Source organism: Vombatus ursinus, unplaced genomic scaffold (genome assembly GCF_900497805.2).
Source record: "Vombatus ursinus unplaced genomic scaffold, bare-nosed wombat genome assembly UNPS02006779.1, whole genome shotgun sequence".
In the NCBI taxonomy this organism is placed as follows: Eukaryota; Metazoa; Chordata; class Mammalia; order Diprotodontia; family Vombatidae; genus Vombatus; species Vombatus ursinus.
In genome coordinates, this window is record NW_020946557.1 from 1,214,714 (window position 1) to 1,240,405 (window position 25,692).

Here is a 25,692-nt window from a genome sequence, read left to right on the forward strand (position 1 = left end):
ATGAGCAGATCCAGTCTTCTCTCTATCTCTCACTTTCCCTTGGAGGCTGAGCTTAGGAACATGCAGGGACTGCTCTCCTTCTCTCTTCTCATCACTACTTGGGCTTCCCAGGTAAGCTCTGACCAGTTGATCTTTCCACCTCAGGGGTCTGCAGAAGCACTTATTTCTTTAGGTGAGAAATGAAAAAAAAAAAAGGAAGAAGAGAAGGGGGGGCAAATGGGATGGCTCAGATGGTGTCAGGGAATCACTGGAGGAAATCTTTCATCACAATTAGCAAGCTATTTTCCACACTGGATGAAATCTTGTATTAGTTTAAGTATTGAATGAATCAAAGGTGTTTCAGGCAGGACTCTTGTTGCAATAACTAGTATCTTTCTTTCAAGGTATTTGAACAACCTTTTGGTTTTTAATCATTTTGGGAATGGGGTGGAGGAATAGGGTTTGGGGGATTCTCCTTGGTGAATCATCTCTTTGGGAAGGAGCAGCATTGCCAGGGCCCACAGTAGGGGTAAACACTGCTTCTTCATTCCCATTCCAGGCCATGGCCCAGCTTTCCACAACCTGGTTACAGAATGTTCAAAAGCCTGCTGGAAAAAACAGACTTTTGCAAACAAAAAGTTTCCGTTATGTCTGCTCCTGTTTGGAAGAGGAGTTGAGGGAACAGTTACCTCTTACAGTCCACAGCAGACTTTTCCTCTCAACATGTGTTTTTCACTTCTTCTAAAGAGCTAGGACTATTTTTGAAATATTGAAAGCTCTGTCTCCAAAGAAAAGTTTATTTTCATAAGAAAACTATCTTGTGTGGGCTTGCCATTGACTCAGTTTAAAAAACAAACAAAAAATAAAGCAAAACAAAAAACCAGAGTGGGAGTGGTAGAAATAGACCATGGCAAATTATTTGTTTGTTCTCCCTAGGAATTGATGATATACAGTCAAATCTATTTTTAAAATTCATTTAGCAGAAAACATAGGAAGGTATCCATGACTTCTTGAGAGTGGGGAATGGAATTGTCAATGGGGTGGTCTTGGAACAATCTTGTCAGAATTTTATTGTGAAAGGCAGGAGGCCTCTTAATGATGCATCATATTATAACTATTAGGATATTTTTGTTTTTACTCTTCTGGTTTTGAGGTAGAGACATTTTTTTCCTGATTGTATTTCATAGGATTTAGATCTGGAATGGACCCCAGAAGTCTAATCCAACCACCTTCACTTTACACATAGGGAAACTGCCCCAGGGAGGTTAAAGGCCACACAAGTAGTAAGCAGCAGAGCCAGATTAGAATCCAGATCTTCTGACTCAAAATCCTTTGTTCTTTCTAATCCATCATGATGCCCATTGCTTCATTAGAATGGTGCTCTTGGGGTGCCTAATAATTGTTGAACTGAGTTGAATTGGTTTAAGAGTCAAATCTAAAGGGTTGGTAATGCACAGAGAAGCTGGGGTAGGGGGAAGAGAGAAAAGATAGAGAGAGTTTGTATATCAATAATATATGTTTTTTTGGGGGGGGGGAGGGTTCCATACCTGTAATTTAGTCTGTTTGGAGAATTCTCCCTGAGGAAACTCACTCTATGTGGAATGGCAACTGTTTTTCAACTTGTCATCTTAGAGAGTTGATTCAGGCACTGAACGGTCAGGTGACTTGTCCACATGGCCACTCTGTGTCATGGTCAAGGCTTAACCCCATGTCTTCCTGACTCTGAGGCCAGCTATCTATCCACCAAGCCACATGACCTGTAACACAGCACTAGATTTTTAAAAAAATGATCACAGTTGAGAGTCTAAGAAGGAACAAAACTGAATTATATTTTATCAGTCTTGACCATAGCTGTTCAGATGGGAGTAGGAAAAAATCTAGGAAAATTTGGGTAAAAGGAGGAATTCAGATGAGCTGTGTTAAATTAGCTGCCATTTTTATAATCTGCAGTAATGACTGTTCTGGTAATGTAAATTAGCCAGAATTGCTAAATATGACCGAACTTCAATGATAAGAAAATTCTTCTGTAAGTAAAATCTGAAAGGGGGTGGGGTGGGTGGGTGTAGCAGAATAGGATTATAGATCTTAGATTTACAGCAGGAAAGAACATTATAGGCCACTGAGACCAGTTCCTTCCTTTTAGAGTTGAATCGGATAGCCGCACAACTTGTAGGTTTCTGAGGTGAGATTAGAACCCAAGTTTTCCCTTCAAGTTCAGTATACTACTCACTATATCAAGTTGCCTCTAAGGGACAGGTGAGGAAATATCATCAGACTGATCTTCGTGGATCTTTTACAAGGTATGATTTTTTGACTTTATGAGAGAAAGAAAATAAGCATTTGTTAAGTGCCTATGTGCCTAAGTGCCTAAGCACTTTACAAGTATTATTTCATTTTATCCTCACAACCAGCCTAGGAGGTAGGTGCTATTATTCCAATTTTACAGTTGAGGAAACAGAGGCAAATAGAAGTTTAAGTGACTTGCCCAGGGTCATTCAGCTAGTAGTGTCTGGGGCTGGATTTGAACTTACGTCTTTTGGGCCACCACACTATCTTTTCCCAAATGGGTCACAAAGGATCAGACACGACTGAAATGACTGAACAACAACTTTCTGACCCTAGGCCCATCCACTGAGTCACTTAGCTGCCGTCTTTTGATGGGACTCTGTTTTTGTAAATAAAATTAAAAAAAAAACTTTTGAAAGATTCATTGTGAGTATTAGACTGTGTAAATAAGTGAATTGATATTTCCCATCCTCAGAAAAGACTTTTCCAAGCTCATAAACTAGCCCTCCTTGTCAGATCCGGGTGAGAATGTCCTGAAGGTAGTTGGTAATGCACTTCTGGAAAGATGTCCAAACCAGAAAAGTAATCCATCTGGTTCCGTCACTTCTTGCTTCCTGAGTGATCTTTAGCAAGATGGCTACTTCCCTAAGCCCAGTGTCCTCATCTGTGAGGTGAGAAAGTTAGACCAGCTGCTGATCTCTTAGGTCTTTTTTTTTTCCTTTCTATTATTCTATAATCAAAAGTGATAGTTGAGATTACAGGAAACAGTGAGGTTTCTGAGGGTGATATTATAAAGTGGAAAAAGAGGATGGCATAATGTAAAGACCATTGGATAGGCAGACTTGGATTCTATATCTGACAGTTACTGACCTCAGACACATCGCTTGGCCTCAGTTTCCTCATTTGGAAAATTAGGAGTTTGGAGTAGATGATTTTTGAAGTTTCCTCCAGGTCTAATTTTCTCTGCACCTGAAATATAGTTATAGGGGAGTGCTGGAACCCCCTTCTACCAGAGATCTGATTGTTAAAATTTCAGTATTCTATTTATACCTCAGAAACCAATAAATACTACCAATCAAGGCTAGAATTGTATTGTTGATTGTCTTGGTTTAAGAATGATGGAAGAAATGTTTATAGTGCGGCTTAATCTTAAAAATCTGTTGTGCCTTTTTGGGGAGCTAGTTGTTAAACATTTAACCAGCATACCCCTGCCCATGTCCCATAACAATTTCTGTGATATGGCCCATGTGGAGTGAAAAAGAAAGATGCGAGCCCACATTATAAACCACTAGGAATTGCTTTTAAGGATGTTTTTTTCTTGAGAACCTTTTAAAAAGGAATTTGGGGGACTGATAAATCCATAACCCATCATCGATGGAGCATCAGGCATTTATGATGCTTTGGGGATGAGAGGGCTAGACAGATGCAGATGTTACCATTTTCTTCCCTACCTCACAGAATTGCAGGGGCAGGTGCAAAAGGGAGCAATTGCTCGTGATTCTGCAGGGAAATTTAAGGGTATCAGGAAGAAGCCAGGGCACTGGCATGTATAGCAGTGAATAAATTGATCAATGTATAATTCAGGGCTATGTTGTGTAACACTGGCTTGGAGAACTTATCTGCCGCTGATTATGAGTGCACTTGAGCTCATAGAACTGAAAAACCAGGCTGCTCTTTAATTGTCAAAAAAATACTTTATGGGGGCAATGGGACTTGGGCCAGGATTAAAGAATGGGTAGAATTTGGTTATATTGAGGGAAAGAGAGAAAGCACTCTAGGTGAGGGGAGGAAATGCCTAACACTTTAGTGTGATCCTTAATGGCTAATTATCTGTAAGTCCTTTTGCAGGGCGCAAGGCAACGGTCAAGCTGCTGATGGAGAGTCTGAAGCAAAGGCAACAGATGTCACTAAAGTGTATCAGAGGAAAGAGTTTTGCCATTGGCCATGCCAGTGCCCTCAGCGGAAGCCCTGGTGCTCACCTGGAGTGAGCCTGGTGAAGGACGGCTGTGGGTGCTGTAAAATCTGTGCCAAGCAGCCTGGGGACACGTGCAATGAGGCAGAGGTCTGCGACCCCCACAAAGGCCTTTACTGTGATTACTCTGTGGACAAGCCTAGGTATGAGACAGGAGTGTGTGCATGTAAGTGACATGTTTCCATCTTTCTGGCACTTGGGGCAAGGATGGGGAAGGAGCATTCTCTTCTGCGATGATGGGATAAAAAAAGAAAAAGAGCCTTTAGTTTGGGAGATCCACTCTAATATTTGGCTGCAAGCCAAGTGGACTTTCAGTCTCTACATGGATGGGCTCCATGGGGCTAAACATCAATGGGAAAGTAGGAAGAGATGCAGGTATGTTTAGGGACCTCTGAGATTTTGGTTAAATAATCAGTGATAAGAGTTTCTTAATTGCCTTTAAGGTGTGCTGCTTAAAAATGGGAAAACCATTTGAAAATGCTTAGAAGATTTAAAAGCACCATAGGAGTAAATGAATGAATCAAAACACTTTTTATTAAGCATTTATGTGCCAGGAACTATGTTGAGTTTTTTCCTAACACTTTGTTCAAACTAAATTTAGCACTTTTGTAATGAAAAAAAAAGTTTTTGATCTAGAACCGTGATTTCATGAATTTGGAAACTTTCAGCATGGACAGTTCTTCCAATAATGTGGATCAGTAATTGATCTATAACATAATTTTAGTAAGTTACCTGGGGGGACAGCTAGGTGTTGCAGTGGATAGAGCACTGGCCCTGAAGTCAAGAGGACCTGAGTTCAAATCCGGCCTTAGATCAAATACTTGACACTTACTAGCTGTGTGACCCTGGGCAAGTCACTTAGCCCCAATTGCCTAAAAAAAAAAAAAAAAAGAAAGTTGTCTAGGGTACTGAGACTTGCCTAGGACACATAGATACTATATGTCAGAAATGACACTTGAACCTATGTCAAAGTGACTGTAAGGCCTGCCTTCTATTCACTGTGACTAATTGCTTTTCTTTTATAATTTAACTTATGTAAAACCATAGAGAGGCAGCATGATATATTGGCTATCAGGAAGACCTGAGTTCAAGTTCTGACCTTGATACATATTGTATAATTATACGCAAGTGACTTAACTTTATAATGTTTCAGGAAAATGAGATTATAAAATATAGGGATTTGTCCATCTAAATTTATGGAGAGAGTTTCCATACTGGGAGCTCCTACACTTATTAAATCATAGTTCTAGGTCAACAAAATTATGAGAAATGTAGTAAAATTAAATCATATATATACAGCAAAGTTTTACAGAATGCTTTCAACAAGCATTTATCAAGCACCTACTATGTGCCTGGCATTAGGTGGTACAAGTATTATTGTGTCTCTTTTTAGATAAAGAAACTGAGGAACTTGTTTATGATCACTGTTACTAAATAAATGTCTGAGGTGGGATCCAAACCCAGATCTCCTGATTCTGAAGCCAGTGCTCTAGTAACTAACCATACTGCCTTTCATAAAGTGGAAGGAGTACTAAACTTTGAATCAGGAGACATCTGCTTCCCTTAATGAATCTAAGCATCAGTTTCTTCTTCTGTAAGATGAGGGCAATATTTGCTCTACTTACTTCAAATGATTGCTGTGAGGAAGGTGCTTTGTATACCCTTAAAGCATGAAATAAGATGTGTTGTTATTATTTTTCAGACATTTCTTTTATTCTTTGGCTTGGGTGTTTAGGTTTTCAAATGAAATAAACTAGTTAATTATGTGTTATACTTTGCTATGTGTTACAATTTTGTGTGTGACAAAGCTTGGAAAAGCTACTGCAAAGTGCTATATCTGAGCAAGCCAGCAGATGGCACCTGAAGCTTGAGCTACACCAGCTCACTACACTCCCAGACTTAATACACTCCCTAGAGCTCAGAATTTGAATTCAAATCTAGGAGTACAAAACAGTTCCATCAAAATCATAACATCAATTCCTTATTCCCGTATAGGTTTCCTGATCTTGGTTTCCCTTCTCAGAATAGCCCCAAAGAATTAACTTGCCTGGATTTCAGACTAAATAGATTTTCCTAAAGGGAAGTGGAAAGTAGAAGGGACAATACTAAAACCAAAGTGGATTGAGTGAGGTGGAGTCTGTCTCAATTGCCAATTCCCCACCTTGTCTTCTATATTATGTCCCCTGTTTTTCTCAATGGAGACAGAAGCTCCTAAAGGCCATTTTGTAAATGACTGCTATCCACTATTCACTGGTTTAGAAAAGAAAGATTTCTCCACACCACCAGCTTCCATTACTGGCCACAACGATTAACATCTGTTCATAGTTTGGCTCTTTTAGGCAAATCAGGTGATTGGCTGGCCTAATGATATCCTAAAGTTCCTGCTCATTACAGTGGCCTCCATGTCTCTTCCCCTTTGAAATAGATGCATATCTAACGCCAGAGAGAACAACCCAAAGTCCCCAGTCTGGACCTTTTAAGGTCCCACCAAAGTACAACTGACAATTGATCTCCTTTATAGCTGTCCCCCCCCATTTGTAGCTATTATATTTTCATACTTCCAGCTCTCCTGGGTGCTTAAAATCCAGAAAATGCAAGGAGAAGACAGGTGACTACTGTTTAGCAGATGGCTGCTTGAACATTGGAGATGGGGGCAGGAGAGCCACTCATGTGTAATTTTAAAAAAAAATCTCTAATTGCCCTTTTGTATATTTAGGTATTATTGTGAAAGAGCGTTCACAATGTGGAATAGTAGAGACTTTTGTATCAGAAAAGATATAGATATACTCTCTCCTATTTTTGACTGGAGGTATAAAATATTACAGCTCATTTATTCTTTGGTAATTTGGTTGTTTTCCATTTTCAGATCTCATAGCTGTAGGATGTGAACTCAACAAGGTGCATTATCAAAATGGCCAAGTTTTTCAACCTAATCCCCTGTACAAATGCCTATGTGTGAGTGGTGCCATTGGGTGTACACCCTTATTCATACCAAAGCAAATAAACAGTCAATGCTCTGGCCCCAAAGGTGGGAAAAAGTCTGACCAATCCTACTGTAGCTTGAGACTACTGCAACAACAGATATCAGCGAGCTACCAAGCAATGCCAGGTGAGTACAACTAGAGCTATGGCAAATTCCTTTTAAGCTCAACTGACTGAGCCAAAAATAAATGTTTGCTGCCATTTTTCTTACTATTTACCATCCTAGTTTTGCTTTATGTAGCCTGGTGCCTTGTACGTAGTAGGTGCCTAATAAATATTTGCTGATTTGATTGATTCTAATTTTGTTGTTGATGGTGTGTGGCCACAGATCTGAGTGTTTACCTTTTATTACTATGGACTTTGAGCCCTTGATCACAGATCCCTGACCAACTGGGTTGAAAGGGACCCGTGAGATACCGCCTCATCTAGCCCTTTGCCTTTAGGCAGGTAAATTTATGAATCATATGCAAAGGATATTTTATTTTCTTTGGTTAAGAATTCTAGCCTTTAAAATAACACTTTGAATCAGGAAGCTTCTTTTGATGTTTCATCTTCCACCCCCTTCTTGAAACTCCTTTCCTCTCATCCTGTCTTTTAATAAAAGAATGCTTGTCATCCATGCATCTTCTGGGAAATTTTTCCAAGATTTACTTGCACTGCTATGTTATAGTCAATTATTACTATGTCTCAGTGACAAATATCTAAAGATACATTTTCTATGTGAAATCAAAAGAAACTGAGATGCTGTAACTAAGTTAAAGATAGGCTAGGAATTGGAAATATTGTTTGATTGTATCTGTATTATCTGAACCTGTAAATACATGTATGTGTACATATGTGCATATATAGACATATGTGCATATATGTATATACACATATATGCATATATAAATGTATGAATATTTGCAAATATACATGTATATGTGTTTAATTTCTTAAGACCAAGTCTCCCTATCATACCTAGGCTAGAAAAATAGTGGCTTCTTATGGGCATGATCCCAGTACTGATTGACATGGGAACTTGGACATATTCCATTTCTGATCTGGGCCATTTTGCCCCTCCTTAGACATCCTGGTGCCCCCTTCACTCAGGGGCTCCTCATGTTGTTGCTGTACTCAGTGTGGATGACTTTCAGCACACTGCAGCTCAGAACTCCTGAACTCAAGCCACCCAGCTACTTTGACCTCCCCTGAAATGGAGATTACAAGTGTAAACTATTACACCTGGCCCAAATACATTTTTCTGTATAAAACTATTTTGATACTAAATTAATTTTTTCATTTATTTTGAAAACAGGCACAAAATCACTAGCCTATAACTATTACTTATATGTGTGCACATTTTACTAACCCACCTTTCCCTGCAGAAGGTATGTTTATAATCACAGACTTTGATAGAAACTGGTTATTGATGAAAAGAAGGAAGGAAACAGTTATTTAAGTGTCTACTATGTACCCAGAACTAGTTTGCTAAACACTTTATAAATGTAATCTCAATTTCTCAACAACAACCCTGGGAAGTAGGCACTATTATTATCCCCATTTATAACTGGGGAAACTGAGGTAAACAGAGGTTAAAGTAATTTGCCCAGGGTCGCTCAATTAAGTGTCTAAGGCTAGATATGAACTCGAGGCTTCTTGACTCCAGGTCAGGGCTCTACCTACCGTGGTCCTAGCTCTCTCATAAACATTATGTCATTAACTCCTCACAACACTCCTGGGAGGTAGGTGCTATTGTTATCCCCATTTTACAGTTGAGGAAACTGAGGCAACATAGCAGGTAAATGACTTGCCCAGGGTCACATAGCTAGTAAGTGTCTGAGGCCAGATATGAACTTGAGTCCTCTTGACCCAAGCCTAGATTCTATCCCCTATGCCACCTGGTTGTTTATTGATAGACATTAATGGTCTTCAGTCCAAGACCGTGGCATGCCAGGACATAGGAGAACCCAGATCGTATACAAATAAATCTCCCATAAGGCACCAGAAGGAACAATCATAAAGAAAACCAAAGTGAAAAGGCTATAAAGTCCTCTATCCATTCAAAAGTTCACAAGAAGATTGCCAGAAACCTGTGTAGGCTCTGAGCAGAGAAAAGCCAGGTTAGACAGAAGGCACAGTGCAAGAGACAAGGTCCCACTAGCCTGCACTAGAGCCACAGAAGGAGACAAAGTTGGGTCAGCACCCAAGCACTTAAGCCACAGCGGGGGACGGAGCCAGATCAGCATCGGAAGGCACAGACCAGAGCCCAGGCAGCCCATTCTACTACTGTAAACTGTAGCAGGAGTCAGGGCCAGAGAAGACTCTGGGAAGCCCACACCCAAGTCAGAGCAGGAAAAAGTAGCAGGGCATTACCTGGAGAGCAAAGCAAAGCATTAGAGTTCTTGCAGGATATCTGCTACTAATGCATGTAATTGCAGTGTCAGGGTTACAACAAGGGACAGAGCTGATTCCAGGTGAGGTGAAACAGAAATGATCAAGGCCAAAAATGTAATTGAACTAATAGGAGACTAAGCCAAATCCCAGGAATTCCTGTAAAGGGTGGGTTGTCATCTTATCCATTGCATCTAGGACTAAACAGGGCTTGCTAGCATCATCTAAGAGTATGAGATGGGATAGAGTGCTGGGCCTCATCCTCCTGAATTCAAATCCAGCCTCAGACACTTACTAGCTGTGTGACCTTGGGCCAGTCATTGTACCCTGTTTGCCTCAATCTGTAAAATGAGCAGGAGAAGGAAATGGCAAACCATTACAGTATATTTGCCAAGAAAATCCCAAATGAGGTCATGAAGAGTTGGACACAACTGAAAATGACTGAAAAATCATAAGAGTTTGGCCCAAGTGGAAAAGAAATCCAGAAACTGAGGCTGGCGATATGGGTAAACCGAAGAAAATGTTGAACACAATGAAAAAATAGTACGGACCAAGAAAAGCCCTAAAGGAAAACCCAGAAAAAAAAGAGTAAGTCCACAATAAATCTGATTAGAGCATCAGAGAAAAGAATGACCTGGCCACAAGGATTACAGAATATCTAGAAGAAATGAAGCAAGACATAAAATGTAATGTTACATGAAATGAGAGCTAGAGAAGAAAGAATAGAAAAGAGAACTAATAGGCTATAATAGAAAATGGTGAACTTTATCTAAAAATTAGGCTCCCTGGAAACTAAAGTGGGTCAAAGAGAAAATCAAAAGAATGGGGGAAAAAACCTCCAGGAAATATAAATACTCTAACAGACATTAAGTGAGATTATAACTCAACCTGAGCTAGAATCTTTTTTTAAGGGTTTTTGTTGGTAATTGGATTTATGCACCTTCTTGAATTTTCACCAACTGTAAGTTGGTTTAAGTGCCAAAGTATTATAGGGATAAGTGTATACATAGCTATGGTGTGACGTATAAAAATTTGAGAGACATAATTTCTGGGTAATTAATCATTTTATTAATCATGTTAGCAGATAATAAAAGAGGTCAGTGGAACTCTCGAATGCCAAAGACCTCTCATGGAACCCACTCAATGCTTATGTGCCCTTGGATAAGTGGGTGTTCCTGAGGATGACAATCAACTCTGATTGGTTAACAAGTAATGAGAGAATGAATATTATAATGAGAGGTGGGCTTATTCTAATGAGGGTCTGGGGGATGTGACTCTGATCACTCAGTCTTGGTCAAAGGGACTTATCTATACCCATATCACCCTATCTAGGGTAATCTAGATAAAAAGGGGAATCCACTTTTACCCAGACTTGTCTGAGTAAAATATAATGGGCCAGAATCCACCAATTCACCTAAACTAAAATTTCTTTACCTTTTGAACAGATCTGAATTTTCCAGTTTGGTCATTTTTGCCCAAGATTTCATCTCATTGTGAGCCTTGTACTTCAAAAGCTACCTGAATAATCTACAGGGCCTGATTTCTAAATGAGGAAAGGAAGGGGAAAAACCTTAGTCCTAATTCAATAATTGGCCATTAATATAGAGAGAAATGAATATTTCTCTCAATGGAAAGGAAAATATAGCCTGCGATGTAGTGAGGGAGCTAGGCTGCTCTACCCTCTTGACTCTACCACCCAAAGACCTTACATTTTAATGAGGGAAGACAGTACATATAGAGGAAGCGGAGGGGATGGGGAATGGGCGCTGCAGATGAAGATAACCAGCACAGGGGCAGGAGAGAAGTCTGGAATGCAGCCTGGAGAGGAATGAGACATGGGTGGTTTGGCTGTCCCCAAATGGGGGCTCCGGGAAGAGCCATCCAATCGGAAGGAGAGGCTGCAGGGGTGGAGCCTACTTCCAATGTTCGAATTCCAGGGTTAAAGGGAGCTTCAGGATGAGGAGCTAAGTGGAGACCTTCCTGGCCTTGGTATTCTTCTTAAACAGAGTTCCTGGTGATCTTGTCAGTTTCCATGGTTTTGATGGTCCCCTCTATACAAATAACCCCCAGATTTACGTATCCAGGAAGTCTCTCTTCTGAGCACCACTAATTGTCATCTGGACTTCACTGTCAGTGCATCCCATTGATATCTCAACCACTACACAGCTAGAACAAAACCTATTATCTTTCTTCCTAACTACCTTATTTCCACCTTATTTCAGTTTTCAAGGTTTCTAACCTTGGAATCATCTTCAGCTCATCATTGTCCCTCTCTCTTCACTTTGTCTTGATTTTATTTCTATTAATATCTCTCCCATCAATTCCCGTTTCTCTACTCACCTTGCTACCACTTTACTTCAGGCCCTTATCACCTCTTACTCAAACTATTGAAATAGACTCCTCTCTGGTCCCCTAGTTTCCAATCTATTCCCTCTCCAGTCCATGCTCCATACAGATGCCAAAGCACAGGTCTGACCATATCATTCCCGCTCAAGAAATTTCTGTGACTCTTTTATCGTTTCTAGCATGTAATACAAATTCCTATGTTTGACTTTTTAAACTCTTTACAATCTGGCACTAACCTATCTTTCTGGTCTTATTTAACATTTCTTTCACCCATGTACTTGAGTTTCAGCTGGAATGGCCTATTTGCTGTGGAAATGTGAAATAACTGTACATGCTGAAGAAATTAGTCCTGTGTATAAGTGCCTTTTAGGGATATTTGGAAAAGGAACTCTAGTCAGGGAAACGAGTTTTATGTGGGTTTAAAGAATATCTAGTTTCATGAAGGGAGCAATCTCAAGAACTCAATCAAATCAGTTAACTTAGAAGTTCATTAACGCATTGTAACTATCTTGTCTTTTAATGCTGGCCTCTAGATTGCTTAGCCCGCCACCTTTCACAGTACATCAACATCTCTGAAATCATAAGCCACTTAAAGCACATGTTGTTTCTTATTGTGGCTCCAGAACCTCTTAAAGTCTCTTATTTTTTTAGAAATACCCTGAAGGCTCATAATACTATTGTCCTCAGGATCCATATACTGTGGCTGGGCTATCTTATAAGTCAGGGATTCCCAACATTTTCCATAGCTCTTGGCTTTCAGTTAACTTCCACACAATCCTTATTAAATAAAAAGGAAGTAATTTCTAGAACTTACTATAAGTAATGATATATTATATAGATTTGTGTAATATACAATGTGGTATATATTATATGCTATTCATAACTATACTGTACACATAAGAAATATTCATTTCAATAGGATGATAGTTATTTACCAAATTTCCCAATGCTGTCTTGACAACCTTCTTGTGGGAGTATGTGTCTCCCAGGTTGGGATCCCTTGATGTAAGTGAAACACCCTTGTAACAAGGTCTTTTAGGTACCTGCATATATCTAAGCTCCTTCCCTTTGGGTGGAGTCCAGAAATGTCATATCATTTATGTAATTCTGCTTTATAGGTAAGTTTTCTGGGTATTGTTGAGGATACAGAACTGTATTTAGAGTCAGGAAGACCTGAATTCAAATCTAGCCTCAGATACTTACTATGCTGTCTGACCATGGTCAAATCATTTAGCCTCTGTCAGTCTCAGTTTCTTCATCTGTAAAATGGGGATAATAATAGCACTTACCTCCCAGGGTTGTTGTGAGAAGTCTTTTGCAAACACTAAGGCACTATATAAATGCTAGCTATATTATTATTATTATTGTTATTGCTATAATTTTTAATTACTTTCTATATACAAGACATTGTGCTGGGTTTTAGGGAAACAAAAATACAACATAGGCCTTGCTCTCAAGGAACTTACAATACAATGGAGGATGGGGAGTACATGGGGAGAGAAACGCTTCAATAATTATACCATTAGGAAGAGCCATTCATATAAAATGTTAGTATATACACTTGGGACTGAAGCTGAGAGCAGCAATATTAAAAGAAAAGCAGTGTTGTAGAGTGCTGAGGCCTTTGAACCGGGGTTCAAATTCAGACTCTGCCCCTTATTACATAAATCACATAAGCTCTCAGGGATTTAGCTTCCTCAAATGTACATGAAAAATGAAAGGGATGTATTAGATGATCTCAAGGTTCCCTGCCAGCTCTAACTTTGTGTGAAACCAGTCTACTGAGATCTTAGATCATAGATTTAGGGATGGGAGAGAATTTTAGACATCAGTCCAACTCTCTCATTTTACAAATGATGAAAGTGAGCTCCTGAGAGGTTACTAATTCTCCCATGGTTTCACAATGATTAAATCATACTTCACCTGGTGTATTTATGCTCAGTTTGGGGTACTCTGGTTTAAGGATGACATTGACAAGTTGGAGAATGTCCAGAGCAGGGCAACCAGGATTGTGAAAGGCTTTGGGATCGCATCACAAAGAGGAGCAGTTGAAGAAACTGGAGCTATTTTGCCCAGAGAACTCTTCAGTTGGATATGAATAGATGTTTGCAAGTGTTTGAAGGATGTCACATGGAGGAGCCTCTCAAAATCCAATGCTTTTTTTTTTCTAATACCCTCAAGGCTCATGGTACTGTGGTCCTTAGGATAAGAATTATTAGATTCATTCTGTTTGGGCAGAACCAGGGACAATGGGTTGGAAAAAAGCAAATTTAGGCTTGATGTCAGGAAAGATTTCCTCACAATTACAGATATTCAGAAGTATAATGATCTGCCTCAGAAACAGGGAATTCTCCCTCTTCAGAGGTCTCCAAGCAGAGAATGGCTGATCACTTGCTGGATTGTTATAGTAGGGATTCTTTTCATAGATGGGTTGAACTAGATGGCTGCTAACGTCCCTTCCAGGGCTCAAACTCTATGTAAAGTTTCAGAACTGAGATCCAAACCCAGGTATTCTGGTTGTCGGGTTAGCTGGGCTTTATGTTACAAATGGAGTTTAATCTACCTCCCTGAGTCCCTCTGCTTTGATTAACTGAATTACAGTATTAATGAACCTTGATGGATTTCAATACTTTACACATATGGACTCACAAAGACACACATCCTCTCTCAAATCAGTGTTATTTATTTATATAATGGGGCAGCCAGGTGGTACAGTGGATAGAGCGCCAGGCCTGGCATCAGAAAGATTCATCTTCTTGGGTTCAAATCTAGCCTCAGACAATTACTAGCTGTGTGACCATGGGCAAATTACTTTAACCCTGTTTGCTCAGTATCCTCATCTGTAAAATAGGCTGGAGAAGGGAATGGCAAACCACTCCAGTATCTTTGCCAAGAAAACCCCAAATGGGGTCATGAATAGTTGGACACAACTGATAAACAAGTGAACACACACACACACACACACACACACACACACACACACACACTTAATTCCAGATGGCCTGTGTTAGAATCTAGCTTTTGCTTGGTCAGCATAAAATTATGCAATGACATAATGCTCTCTGCTTACAAGTGCTAACTTTTTTTTTAAACTGCTCTTCCAAATTTCCTGCTTTTTAAAAACATGTACTTTGTTAATCAGATTTCTAAACTGCATCTCCTGGCTAAATTTTAAGTGATGAGATGCACTGGATTCACAACAACTTATCTTTCCTTTATTTATTCCAGATGTGCCAGGCTTTTACTCTCCTTCCTGCATTGAGGTCTTTAAACTGCTGTCTACCTTCCAGGTACCCATATTTCTGCCCCCTTTCCATCATCTATATACATATTTCAGATGATATTGTTGTAAGATACACAGATATATGTATATACATATATATGTATATATGTGTATATATATATGTGTATATATATATATATATTTGGTTCAAGAGAGTATGTAATTCAAAGCAGCTGATGTTTCTCAGATGACTAGAAGTAAAATTTCTCCTTTTTTTCTTTCAAATTGACGTCTTGTCATATTGTGCCCAGAATTTTTCACAGAACAGCTAAATGCAGGTTTAAGGTTTTAAAATATTAATATTTTCCTATTCTTTTTCAATTAAAGACATGCTTTGGAGTCTCTGAGAATACCAGCATGTAGCTTGTTCAAAATGAATGAGCTTGACTCTGTGTGATGTGCATGAGTTCACCTGGATTGACATAGCAAGCTCCCACTGGCTTTACTTGGAGATGGAACAAGTATGATGTCCCCTGCCCTCCACCAAAAACAAAACTAAGTCAGATCAAACCAGAAGCAGCCAGTGGAGGTTGCAACAATAGTCCTACACAGTTGGAATGGGAGAATTTGACTGAATTGGAGGTTCAGGGTTTAAGGCTGTATATCAAGGATTTCGTGATGTGCGAGTAAAAGACTATTTTCTCAGTCTTTAGTCAGTTTCAAAAGCAAAAGTCACTTCCCTTCCAAACTATTGGAAAACCTTCTAATGAATTTAAACAACAAGGCACAAATTAGGGAGAAATACTATGCTTCAAGATTAGGCATCTTGGCCCACAAAATACTTTCATAGATCATGAAATTTCCTATTAAGCTTACATCATTCTGATTAACATCTTGCTTTCTCCATATCCTATTAACATCTATTTTAATGTTTGTTCTTTAAGAGATCAACTTAGGAAGGAGGAAAGGATTGTGGTTGGATCTGTAGGAGAAACAAGCTATAAATCAGAATATGGCCAGGTTCAATAGCTGGAGGATAGTCTAGATCAGGGGTGGGGAACCAGCGACCTCAAGGACACATGTGGCCTTCTAGGTCCTTGGGTGCAGTCTTTTCACTGAGTCCAATTTTTACAGAGCAAATCCTTTTATTAGGGGGATTTGTTCTATGAAGTTTGGATTCAGTCAAAGGGCCGCACTTGACTCTAGATAGAAGGAAATAAATTAAGAAAAAAAGAGGCTGCAATTTTGCCTCAAAGGTTATTTTTTTTAAGATCCAGATAACATTCCTATTCATAAAAGAAATTGGTTTGTTGAAATTTATCTGAGAATTTGGGGAGTGGGATAAAGGGATGTAGAACTACTTTTCCAAAAATTAAGCTATTATGGGAGTTTATTTGGGTAACTGAATGATTAAGACAGAACTGGAAATTAATGATCAGCAGTCTTTTTTTTTCTCCTTTCTATTCTAGTGTATAAGAATCTCCCACTTTTCTGGAAGAGGAAGTGCCTTGTGCAGGCCACAACATGGACGCCTTGTTCTAGAACATGTGGCCTAGGAATATCCAATAGGGTGACCAATGAAAACAGTCACTGTGAAATGAGGAAAGAGAAAAGACTGTGTTATATTCAGCCTTGTGACAGTAACATATTAAAGGCTGTGAAGGTAAGTTTTGACTTGAAGAAAAGCACATTTTGTGGTCCTGCTGATAACTGACCCTAGATGGTTAGAAACTGAGCGGGAAAGGACCTCAGAGATCACCTTTCTGTTTCATTTTACAGATAAGGAAACTGAGGCCTGTAGAAGTAATGTAACTTGCCCAAGATCACATAGATATTTAATAGCAGAGCTGGGATTTGAATTCAGGCTCTTCCATCTATTTTTTAATTACAATTTCCCCTCCCCACTCCCTGCCCAAATAGTTAAGTAAAATCCTTTTCCTTTCCCCCCTCAACTTGTTAGTTTTTAAAATTTCACTTTCTGTGTCTTTTATTTTTTTTATTTTTAACATGTGTTTTTAAAACTTTGGGTTACAAATTTTCTCCCTTCCTCCCTCCCCACACACCCTCATTGAAAAGGCAAGCATCTCGATACAGGTTATAGATGTGTAGTCATGCAAAACACTTCCATAGTAGTCCTGTTGTGAAAACCCACGTATATTTCCCTTCATCCTATCCTACCCTCCATTTATTCTATTCTCTCTTTTGACCCTGTCCCTCCTCAGAAGTGTTTTGTTTTTGATTATCCCCTCCCCCAATCTGCCCTCCCCTCTATCAACCCCCTGCTCTCTTGTCCCCTTCCCCCCTTATTTTCCTGTAGGGTAAGATAGATTTCCATACCCCATTGGGTATGTTATTCCCTCCTTAAGCCAAGTCCTATGAGAATAAGATTCACTCATTCCCTCTCACCTTGCCCCATTTCCCCTCCACTGTAAAAGCCTTTTCTTGTCTGTTTCATGTGAGGTTTACCTCATTCTACTTCTCCCTTTCTCCTTCTCCCAGTATAATCCTCTCTCACCCCTTAATTTTATTTTCCAGATATCCCCCTTCATCTTCAACTTACCCTGTGCCCTCTATCTATCTATACATACATATAATTTTTTCCCTCCCACTACCCTAATACTGACAAAGGACTCATGAGTTATAAATATCATTTTTCCCTGCAGGAATGTAAACAGTTCAACCTTAATAAGTCTTTTATGATTTCTCTTTCCTGTTTACCTCTTCCATGTTTCACTTGAGTCTTGTATTTGAAGGTCAAATTTTCTATTCAGCTCTGGTCTTTTCCACAGGAATGCTTGAAAGTCCCCTATTTCATTGAATGACCATTTTTTACCCTGAAGGATTATACTGGGTTTTGCTGGGTAGGTGATTCTAGGTTGTAGTCCTATCTCCTTTGCCCTCTGGAATATCATACTCCATGCCCTCCGGTCCCTTAATGTAGAAGCTGCTAAATCTTGTGTTATCCTGATTGTGTTTCCACAATACTTAATTGTTTCCTTCTGGCTGCTTGCAACATCTTCTCCTTGACCTGGGGATTCTGGAATTTGGCTATAACATTCCTAGAAGTTTTCCTTTGAGGATCTCTTTCAGGAGGAGATTGGTAGATTCTTTCCATTTCTATTTTGCCCTCTGGTTCTAAAATATCAGGGCAGTTTTCCTTGATAATTTCTTGAAAGATGATGTCCAGGGTCTTTTTTTGATCATGGCTTTCAGATAGTCCACTAATTTTTAAGTTCTCTCTCCTGGATCTATTTTTGAGGTCAGTTGTTTTTCCAATGAGATATTTCACATTCTCTTCTATTTTTTCATTCCTTTGGATTGTTACAGTGCCTTGATTTCTCAAATTGTCACTAGCTTCCAATTTCTCCATGCTAATTTTTAAGGAAGTATTTTCTTCAGTAAGCTTTGGACTTCCTTTTCCATTTGGCCAATTTTGCTTTTTAGGGCATTCTTCTCATTGGCTTTGACCTCTTTTGCCATTTGGGTTAGGCTATTTTTTAGGCTGTTATTTTCTTTAGTATTTTTTTTGGTCTCCTTTAGCATCACTCTCAGTTTTTCCTCTACCTCTTTTACTTGCTTCTCAAAATCCTTTTGGAGCTCTTCCATGGCCTGGGACCAATTCATATTTTTCTCGGAGGCTTTGGATGTAGGAGCTTTGGCTTCATTGTCTTCCTCTGGTTGTATGTTTTGATCTTCTTTGTCATCAAAGTAAGATAATATAGTTTGACTCTTTTTGCGCTGCTTGCTCATGATCTCGGCCAATTACTTGAGTTATAAACTCTTTGTTAAGTTAGGAGTCTGTTTCCAGTGTGGAGAATGTACTGTCCCAAGCTTCAGGGGTTTTGTGCAGCTGTTTTCAGAGACACTTCTAGGGACCTGTAAATCTCCAGTTCTTCCAAGGTGCAATGATAAGGGGTGAGGTGTTTACTCCTTTCCTAGCCTGTGCTCTGGTCTATGAGCACTCTTTTCTGTCTTGGAACTGTGAGGAGGGTTTCCTCTCCACAGCCACTACAAGCTCCACCAGGTCAGCACTCCTCCTTGCCCCAGGACCGCCACCCAGAACTGTGACCCAGATCCAAGCACAGGGCAAAGCAAGAGAATCCTGCACCAGCAGAGAGATCTCTGCAATCCCCCTCTGATCAGCCATATGATTCCCCCTCAGTCTGTGGGCTGGAAGCTCAGGAGGCAGCCGCCACCCCAGGGCCACACCCTGTATAAGTAAACAAAGTAAAAGGGATGGGATATTCTTCAAGTGAAGCTATATGGTTATGAATTATGGAATAACACAATTTTGAAAGAAATAAAATTCAACCAAAATGCAAATGCAAGCAAAAACCAAAGAGATACTGAAAAACTGAAGAGATACATGGTGGGAATGAGTAACCTGCAGTCTGTTGCAACAGAAGAATCAACTGAATGGGGCTGGAAACCCACAGCTCTTCTCTCTCACCACTGTAGTCACAGACTTTTCCCACTGACCTTCCAAGTTGTCTTTGGCATTCATGGATTGAGAAGTCTGGAAACCACCACAAGCTGCCTGCGATTCAGTGCTCTGAGGCCTGCTCTAGGGTCGCTGCGGCCTGCGCTCCCACACCAAACTGTGCTCCTCTCCCAGCCAGGAGAGATATACCTTTCTGATCAACCATCCAGGTTGTCTTGGGCTGGAAATTTGTTTCACTCTGTCTTTTTGTGGGTTCTGCTGCTTAAGTATTTGTTTAGAGCCATTTTTTATAGGTATTTGGAGGGGTTTGGGGGAGAACTCAAGCAAATTACTGCTTTTACTCTGCCGTCTTGGTCCCACCCCCCCATTTTCTATGTCTTTGTAAGAAGGATTTGTTTTCCTTATTCTTTATTCTCTTTCCTCTCTTCTATACTTCTATTTTTTTATTTTAAGTCCCTTATATTTATTCTTTTAGTTTCTATATTCCTCATGGAATTAAAGCTTCTAAGGTACCTATTTTGAGTTCCCTTTTCTAAAGAATTTTGTAGATTTTGTCCCCTGGATGGCCATTTTTTCTGGTGATAGCAAGTGTAGAGAAGTACTGTCATATGGTAGGAATTTTCCCATGTTCCTGATTATATAGTTCATTACTACTCTTTGCTTTCCATATTATCATTTTTCCTCTATATACGATGAAATGAGTCCCTGCCCTCCTGCTCTTCTGGGTACTACTTGCCCCTCTGGATTCCCCTTCTCCTAAGGTAGGATTAGAAGTGTCTCTAAACACCAAATCCCTGCAGATTATATCCACTGTAAACTCCTCCAACTCCATTTTGAGAGTACCTCTCTTCCTCCATGGGGAAGTTCTTCAGAGGGACCCTGTCTCACTATTGAAATAACATTTCTCCATTTTTTCCCACTTCAAAAGTTCCCTTCAAAAGGGAAGGGAACAGGCATTTATTAAATACCTATATGACAGGCATTCTATTAAGTGCTTTATAAATAATATCTCATTTGATCCTCACAATGACCCTCTGGGGCAGTTACTATTATCCTTATTTTACAGTTGAGGAAACTGAGGCAGACCAAGGGTCAATTAGATTTTCTTGATCCTAGGCCCAGCACTCTATCCACTGTGCCACTTGCTTTGTCCTTCCCTTTGCCTTCTCAGCCATTCTCCTGTGGGCCCCCTGCTTCCTAAATGACTACAGCAGTGACTACTTTGTCTTTAGAGTTTACCATTTACTTGATGAGGCACATTGCATGCATATTCCCCTCTACCTTTTTCCTTTCCTTTTTGGTTTTATGTGCCATCACCTTATGTAGTTTACTCTCCAGAAAACAAACAAATGAAACAAAGACTTTGATTCATGGCAGGTAGGGTGTGGTGAGGTTTAGGCCATGATGTTTTAGTCCTCTTCCTCCACCATCACTTGTATTTGACTTCTGATTTCACCCGTCTTCTTGTGTGCTTTTAGAAAGAAATCTAATATTTTTTGTTATTGTTGTTGTTGTTAAATCCCATAAGTGTCTTCCTCTTTCTAGTTTTTATCCCTCCCTCCCGCACTGAGTAATTTTGTTAGCTCTGCCTTCTTTTGCTGCTGTATTTGTTTACCTTTTTGTGTTTTTGTTGTTTGGGATATTTATCAGGCAAATAACTTGCTAAGTTCTGGTTTTCTTTGTAGGATTACTTCAAGTGTCTCTTTTTAAAAATTGAATATCCATCTTTTTTCATCAGGCTGGGTATGCCACCTCCTGGAGGGTGGTGAGTGGCAACTTGAACTCCTTTGCTCTTTGAAACATTATTCACTTCCACCATTGATTTCTACAAGGTACAGAATAGGCTCGTGTTATTCAAATCTTCTTTCCATTTGAATGTCTTTATCCTGATCATTTATATTTGTGGTAATTGGAATTATTAAATTTAACCATTATGTGTCTTGCAGTCTGCTGCATGGATTTTTTTCCCCACCTGGAGGGAGGTCTGTGGATTCTTTGGATTAATACTGTTTTCTGTGTTCCAAAGTTCTGGGCAGTTTTCTTGTATTATTTCTTGCATTATGGTGTTCAGGTTTTTTAACTTCTGTTCTTCTGGTAGATTTATAATCCTTACATTGTCTTTATCTTGGGAGATCAATGTTTTGTTTATATAGAGATCAAATTTTTTTTTTTTTGCCTCTTCTGATTCTTTGGTTAAGTTCGCCAATATGAATTCAAGTTTTTTCTCTTGAGACAATTATTTCTGGCCATAAATTCTTCCACAATTCTTTCTCTCAAGCTTTTTCAGGAACACCCTGTTTGTGGTTCCATGCTGTCTTGAAAATTCACAGTAGCTTCTGCCTTATCAGGTGTTGATTAATTTTTCTATCTTATATTCATTCATAGATGTCTGGACTCCTTTGGATGGTCCAGATCCCACCTTCCACTTCTAACAATATTTTCTCTATTAATCTGCTTGTGCTCAAGATCTTTGAGTTTTCTTCCTGCTGGGATCTGGGATTAAGATAATTTCAATTCTTTTCCCTCTTATATTAACTCTATTGCTCACTTTCTGATTCCTTTACCTTTGTAAATTTCCCTGGAGACAGATCTTTAAAGCTGTCTCAGCCTCCTCCTACTCTGGCAATTCATATTTTATTGTTCTCACCCTCTGCCTCCAGTTCTGAAAGAATAAAAGTAGGTACAGTAGATGTCAGTCCCCTTTTCTTTAGGGCTGGTAGATCCACATACATGCTGCTATCCTGCTCCAGTTCTCTTCTTTAATTCTGTGGCACAGCACTGTAGTAACATAGAGAAATGCCACATTACAGACCCAGCTAGAAGAAGCTTCTACCCTTGGTTTTCCACAGTGGGGTAGGATGGAGTTCTAAGTCCATAGGTCACTTGGTATAGAGCTGCCAGAGCACAATGACTGATGAGGGAGTCCTGAGTGAGCCTATATTAGATTAGCCTTCTCTGCACTTCAGGTTGTTACCTTATTTATCTTCTGTGCATGGGAGAGGTTTGAAAGATAATGAAAATCAAAGAAATAGCCAGTCCTTTATCTTGTTGGTCACATGACCTGGAAGTTATGTAGACTCCCCCACTCTCCTTGCCCCCATATTTCCTCTTCCATTGGCTTCTCATGATACTATTTTCTCTTATTTTTTTTCCTCATCTTATCTCAATTTCTTTGTCTGGATCATTATAGTTTCTTTCTTAACATGGCTCTATTTTCCAGGGATGTCTTTGGTCATATCTTCTTTTTCAACATCCTCTTCAATGATGATCTCAACTGCTCCCTAGTTGGGAGACCATGGGGCCCCAGTATCTTTCCTAAATACATAACAAATGTATGTGTGCATGTATATGTATTTCCTAATCTTTTCAATGTGGGAACTCCTATCCCACACTACCAACTACTCTACCACAGGCATCTCAAATTCAGCATGTCCAAAACAGAATTTATTACCTTCCCCTGTATTACAACTCTCACCCCTAGTTTCTCTTTTCTGTTGAGATCATCACCAATTTATCAAACTTAAAAGATTCATTTGAATTACTCACTTTCTTTCCTGCACTCTCCCCACTTCCGTATCTAATCAACTGCCAAGTCCTGTGGATTTGACCTTTACATCTCTTTACATCCATCCCTTTTACTTTACTAGAAAGACCACTACCTACCACCTCACCTGGACTACTGACTGTATAAACAGAACTGGATTCCATGTTTCAATCTCTCCTCTCTCCAATGCTTCCTTCACACAGTTAACAAAATCTTCCTAAAGCATCCTCCCCAGCTAGAAAATCTTCAGTGGCCTATGGGATAAAATAGAAACCCCTGAGCCCTGCATCTGAAGCTGCACAATCAGATTTCAATCTACCTTTTTGGGCTCTTCACACTCCTCCCCCTCCACTTCCAACATCCTTTTTTGTCCCTGGCTTCTGAAGCCAATATTCCATCTCTCTTCTTGTCCTTGTCTCCTTACAATCTTCGGTTTAGGAGCTACCATGAAGTCTTCCTGATCCCTCCCCCACCCTCATTTTTAGCGCTCTCTCCCTTCTCAAATTGACTTGTATTACTTGTGTACAGATTGACATGGTGCATCTTTCCTGTAGAAAAGAAGCTTTTGAAGGCAGGAGCCATTTTTTGTTTTTTATCCTCAGCACCTATCATGTGACTTGAATATTAACAAATGATGACTTGAATTCTACTAACTGGGGTATAACAGCTTTAGAGTGAAGGAATAGGCAAGGACCCCAGCTCTCAGGTGACAGGTCACTGTAGGAAGAGGAAAAAAGGGACCATTCATATTTGTTTCTGAGGCTACTACAAACATTCTTGGGACAAAGGATGTTAAAAGTTGAGAGAAGACTCAGTCAAATCCTTCCTCATCTAGAGGAAAAGCTAATGACTTACTCAAGCTGTTATTTGGTGACAAGGTCAGCCAGATTTACGATAAAGATCAAATGACTCAGTCCAGTGCTGTTTCCACGACACCACACTGCTCTCCTTAACATTCATTTATTCCTTTATTCAACAAACATTAAGCACCTACTATGTGCAACGTACTATGCTTTTTGTTAGCAATAACTGTAAACTGCAACTAGGTGGTGCAGTGGATAAGACTGTCAGATCTGAAGTCTGGAATACTTCTCTTCCTGAGTTCAATCAGCTGTGTGACCCTGGGCAAGTCATTTAATCCTGTTTGTCTCAGTTCTTTATCTGTAAAATAAGCTGGAGAAGAAAAAGGCAAACCATTCCAGTACCTTTGCAAAGAAAATCCCAAAGGAGGTCACAAAGTGTTGGATGTGATTCAAATGATTAAACAACAAAAACTGTAAACTAGGATATATATCTAAATAGCAATGGTTTTCTAAAATAGCACCCTCTTTCAATTCAAATTTTTAAAATTTCCTTTTATTTGCTACTTTATTTTTTAGATACCAAAAGGAAAAACATGCCAGCCTACTTTTCAACTTTCTAAAGGACAGAAACTTTCTTTTTCGGGATGCTCAAGTACTCAGAGCTACAAACCAACTTTCTGTGGAAAATGCTTGGATAAGAGATGCTGCATTCCTAATAAGTCTAAGATGATTACCATACAGTTTGATTGCCCAAATGAAGGGTCATTTAAATGGAAAATGATGTGGATCACCTCTTGTGTATGTCAAAACACCTGCAGAGATCCAGGGGATATCTTTTCTGAGCTAAAGATTCTATAAAGAGCTTTAATTAAAAATGGCAGTAAATATTAAATATTAGTGTTAGTCTAAAAGCATAATCTTTACTACACCAAATAATTCTTCCAATAATTTGAGTGGCTAAAAAAGTGAAAAAAAAAATGCATTTATGATGAAAAGAGTAAGGATAGATGTCTAGTCATATTTAATTGTGTATAATTTGAATTTTTGGAAGTTCCTTTAAACAAATATGGAACTGAATCTGAAAAGCAAGAAATTTAAGTCTTAAGTCCTAAAATCTGTACCATAATTAAATATCAGAGCAAGATTTGATCCTACATTTGGTAATTCTATAAAGGCAAAATACAGTCTATTATTTGTATAATACTAGAACATTTGATGTTTTCTACAAAAGCAAGTGAACAGACTATTTTTTAAAAAAAATATACATTAGTTAAAAAAGTCTAAGAATGACCAGCCCCCAGGACTGTGTCTTGATCTCTTAACTAAGGGGTTATAATGCACTGCCTTTTGCAAATGTATTTGTACCCTTTTAATTCTTGTGGAGAATTAAGGCTATAGAATTATAAAAATAATTTTTTTTTCATACTTCTCACTACCATAGCCATTCTTTGGCTATCATCTATTGTAACATTTTTAATTCACAAAACTTTGCTCTTCCGTATCTCATGAAAGGCTGTACCTGGAATAGAAATAGTCTGTGACATAAACGAGGTAAGAAAAGTCTAATGATTTATTTCAACTGATTTGCTAGTAGAAGAATAAGAGCAAAAATCAATCCTTTGATAAAAAAAGAGTGAAGTATTAGCCTTGAATTATAAGTGAAATATTTTGTATAGTCATGTTACAAATGAACATAATTTAAACATTTCAGACTATAGCAATTGTGTAATATTTATTTCACTT

At 39.1% G+C, this 25,692-nt stretch overlaps 2 protein-coding genes across 2 annotated transcripts in view; one reads left to right on the forward strand and one right to left on the reverse strand.

Moving 5' to 3' along the window:
- CCN6 (cellular communication network factor 6) lies at nucleotides 1-24,919 on the forward strand. The gene is made up of 5 exons (XM_027848607.1): nucleotides 1-111; nucleotides 4,103-4,403; nucleotides 7,104-7,346; nucleotides 16,631-16,824; nucleotides 24,526-24,919. Exons 1-5 carry the CDS (start codon nucleotides 1-3, stop codon nucleotides 24,805-24,807), a joined length of 1,131 nt encoding a protein of 376 aa, XP_027704408.1. The 3' UTR covers nucleotides 24,808-24,919.
- The window catches only part of TUBE1 (tubulin epsilon 1), a 31,278-nt gene continuing 29,689 nt past the window's right edge, over nucleotides 24,104-25,692 (reverse strand). The window contains exon 13 of the transcript XR_003567928.1: nucleotides 24,104-24,319. The gene's annotated coding sequence lies outside the window, so the exon portion shown is untranslated. The remainder of the gene's footprint in view (nucleotides 24,320-25,692) is intronic.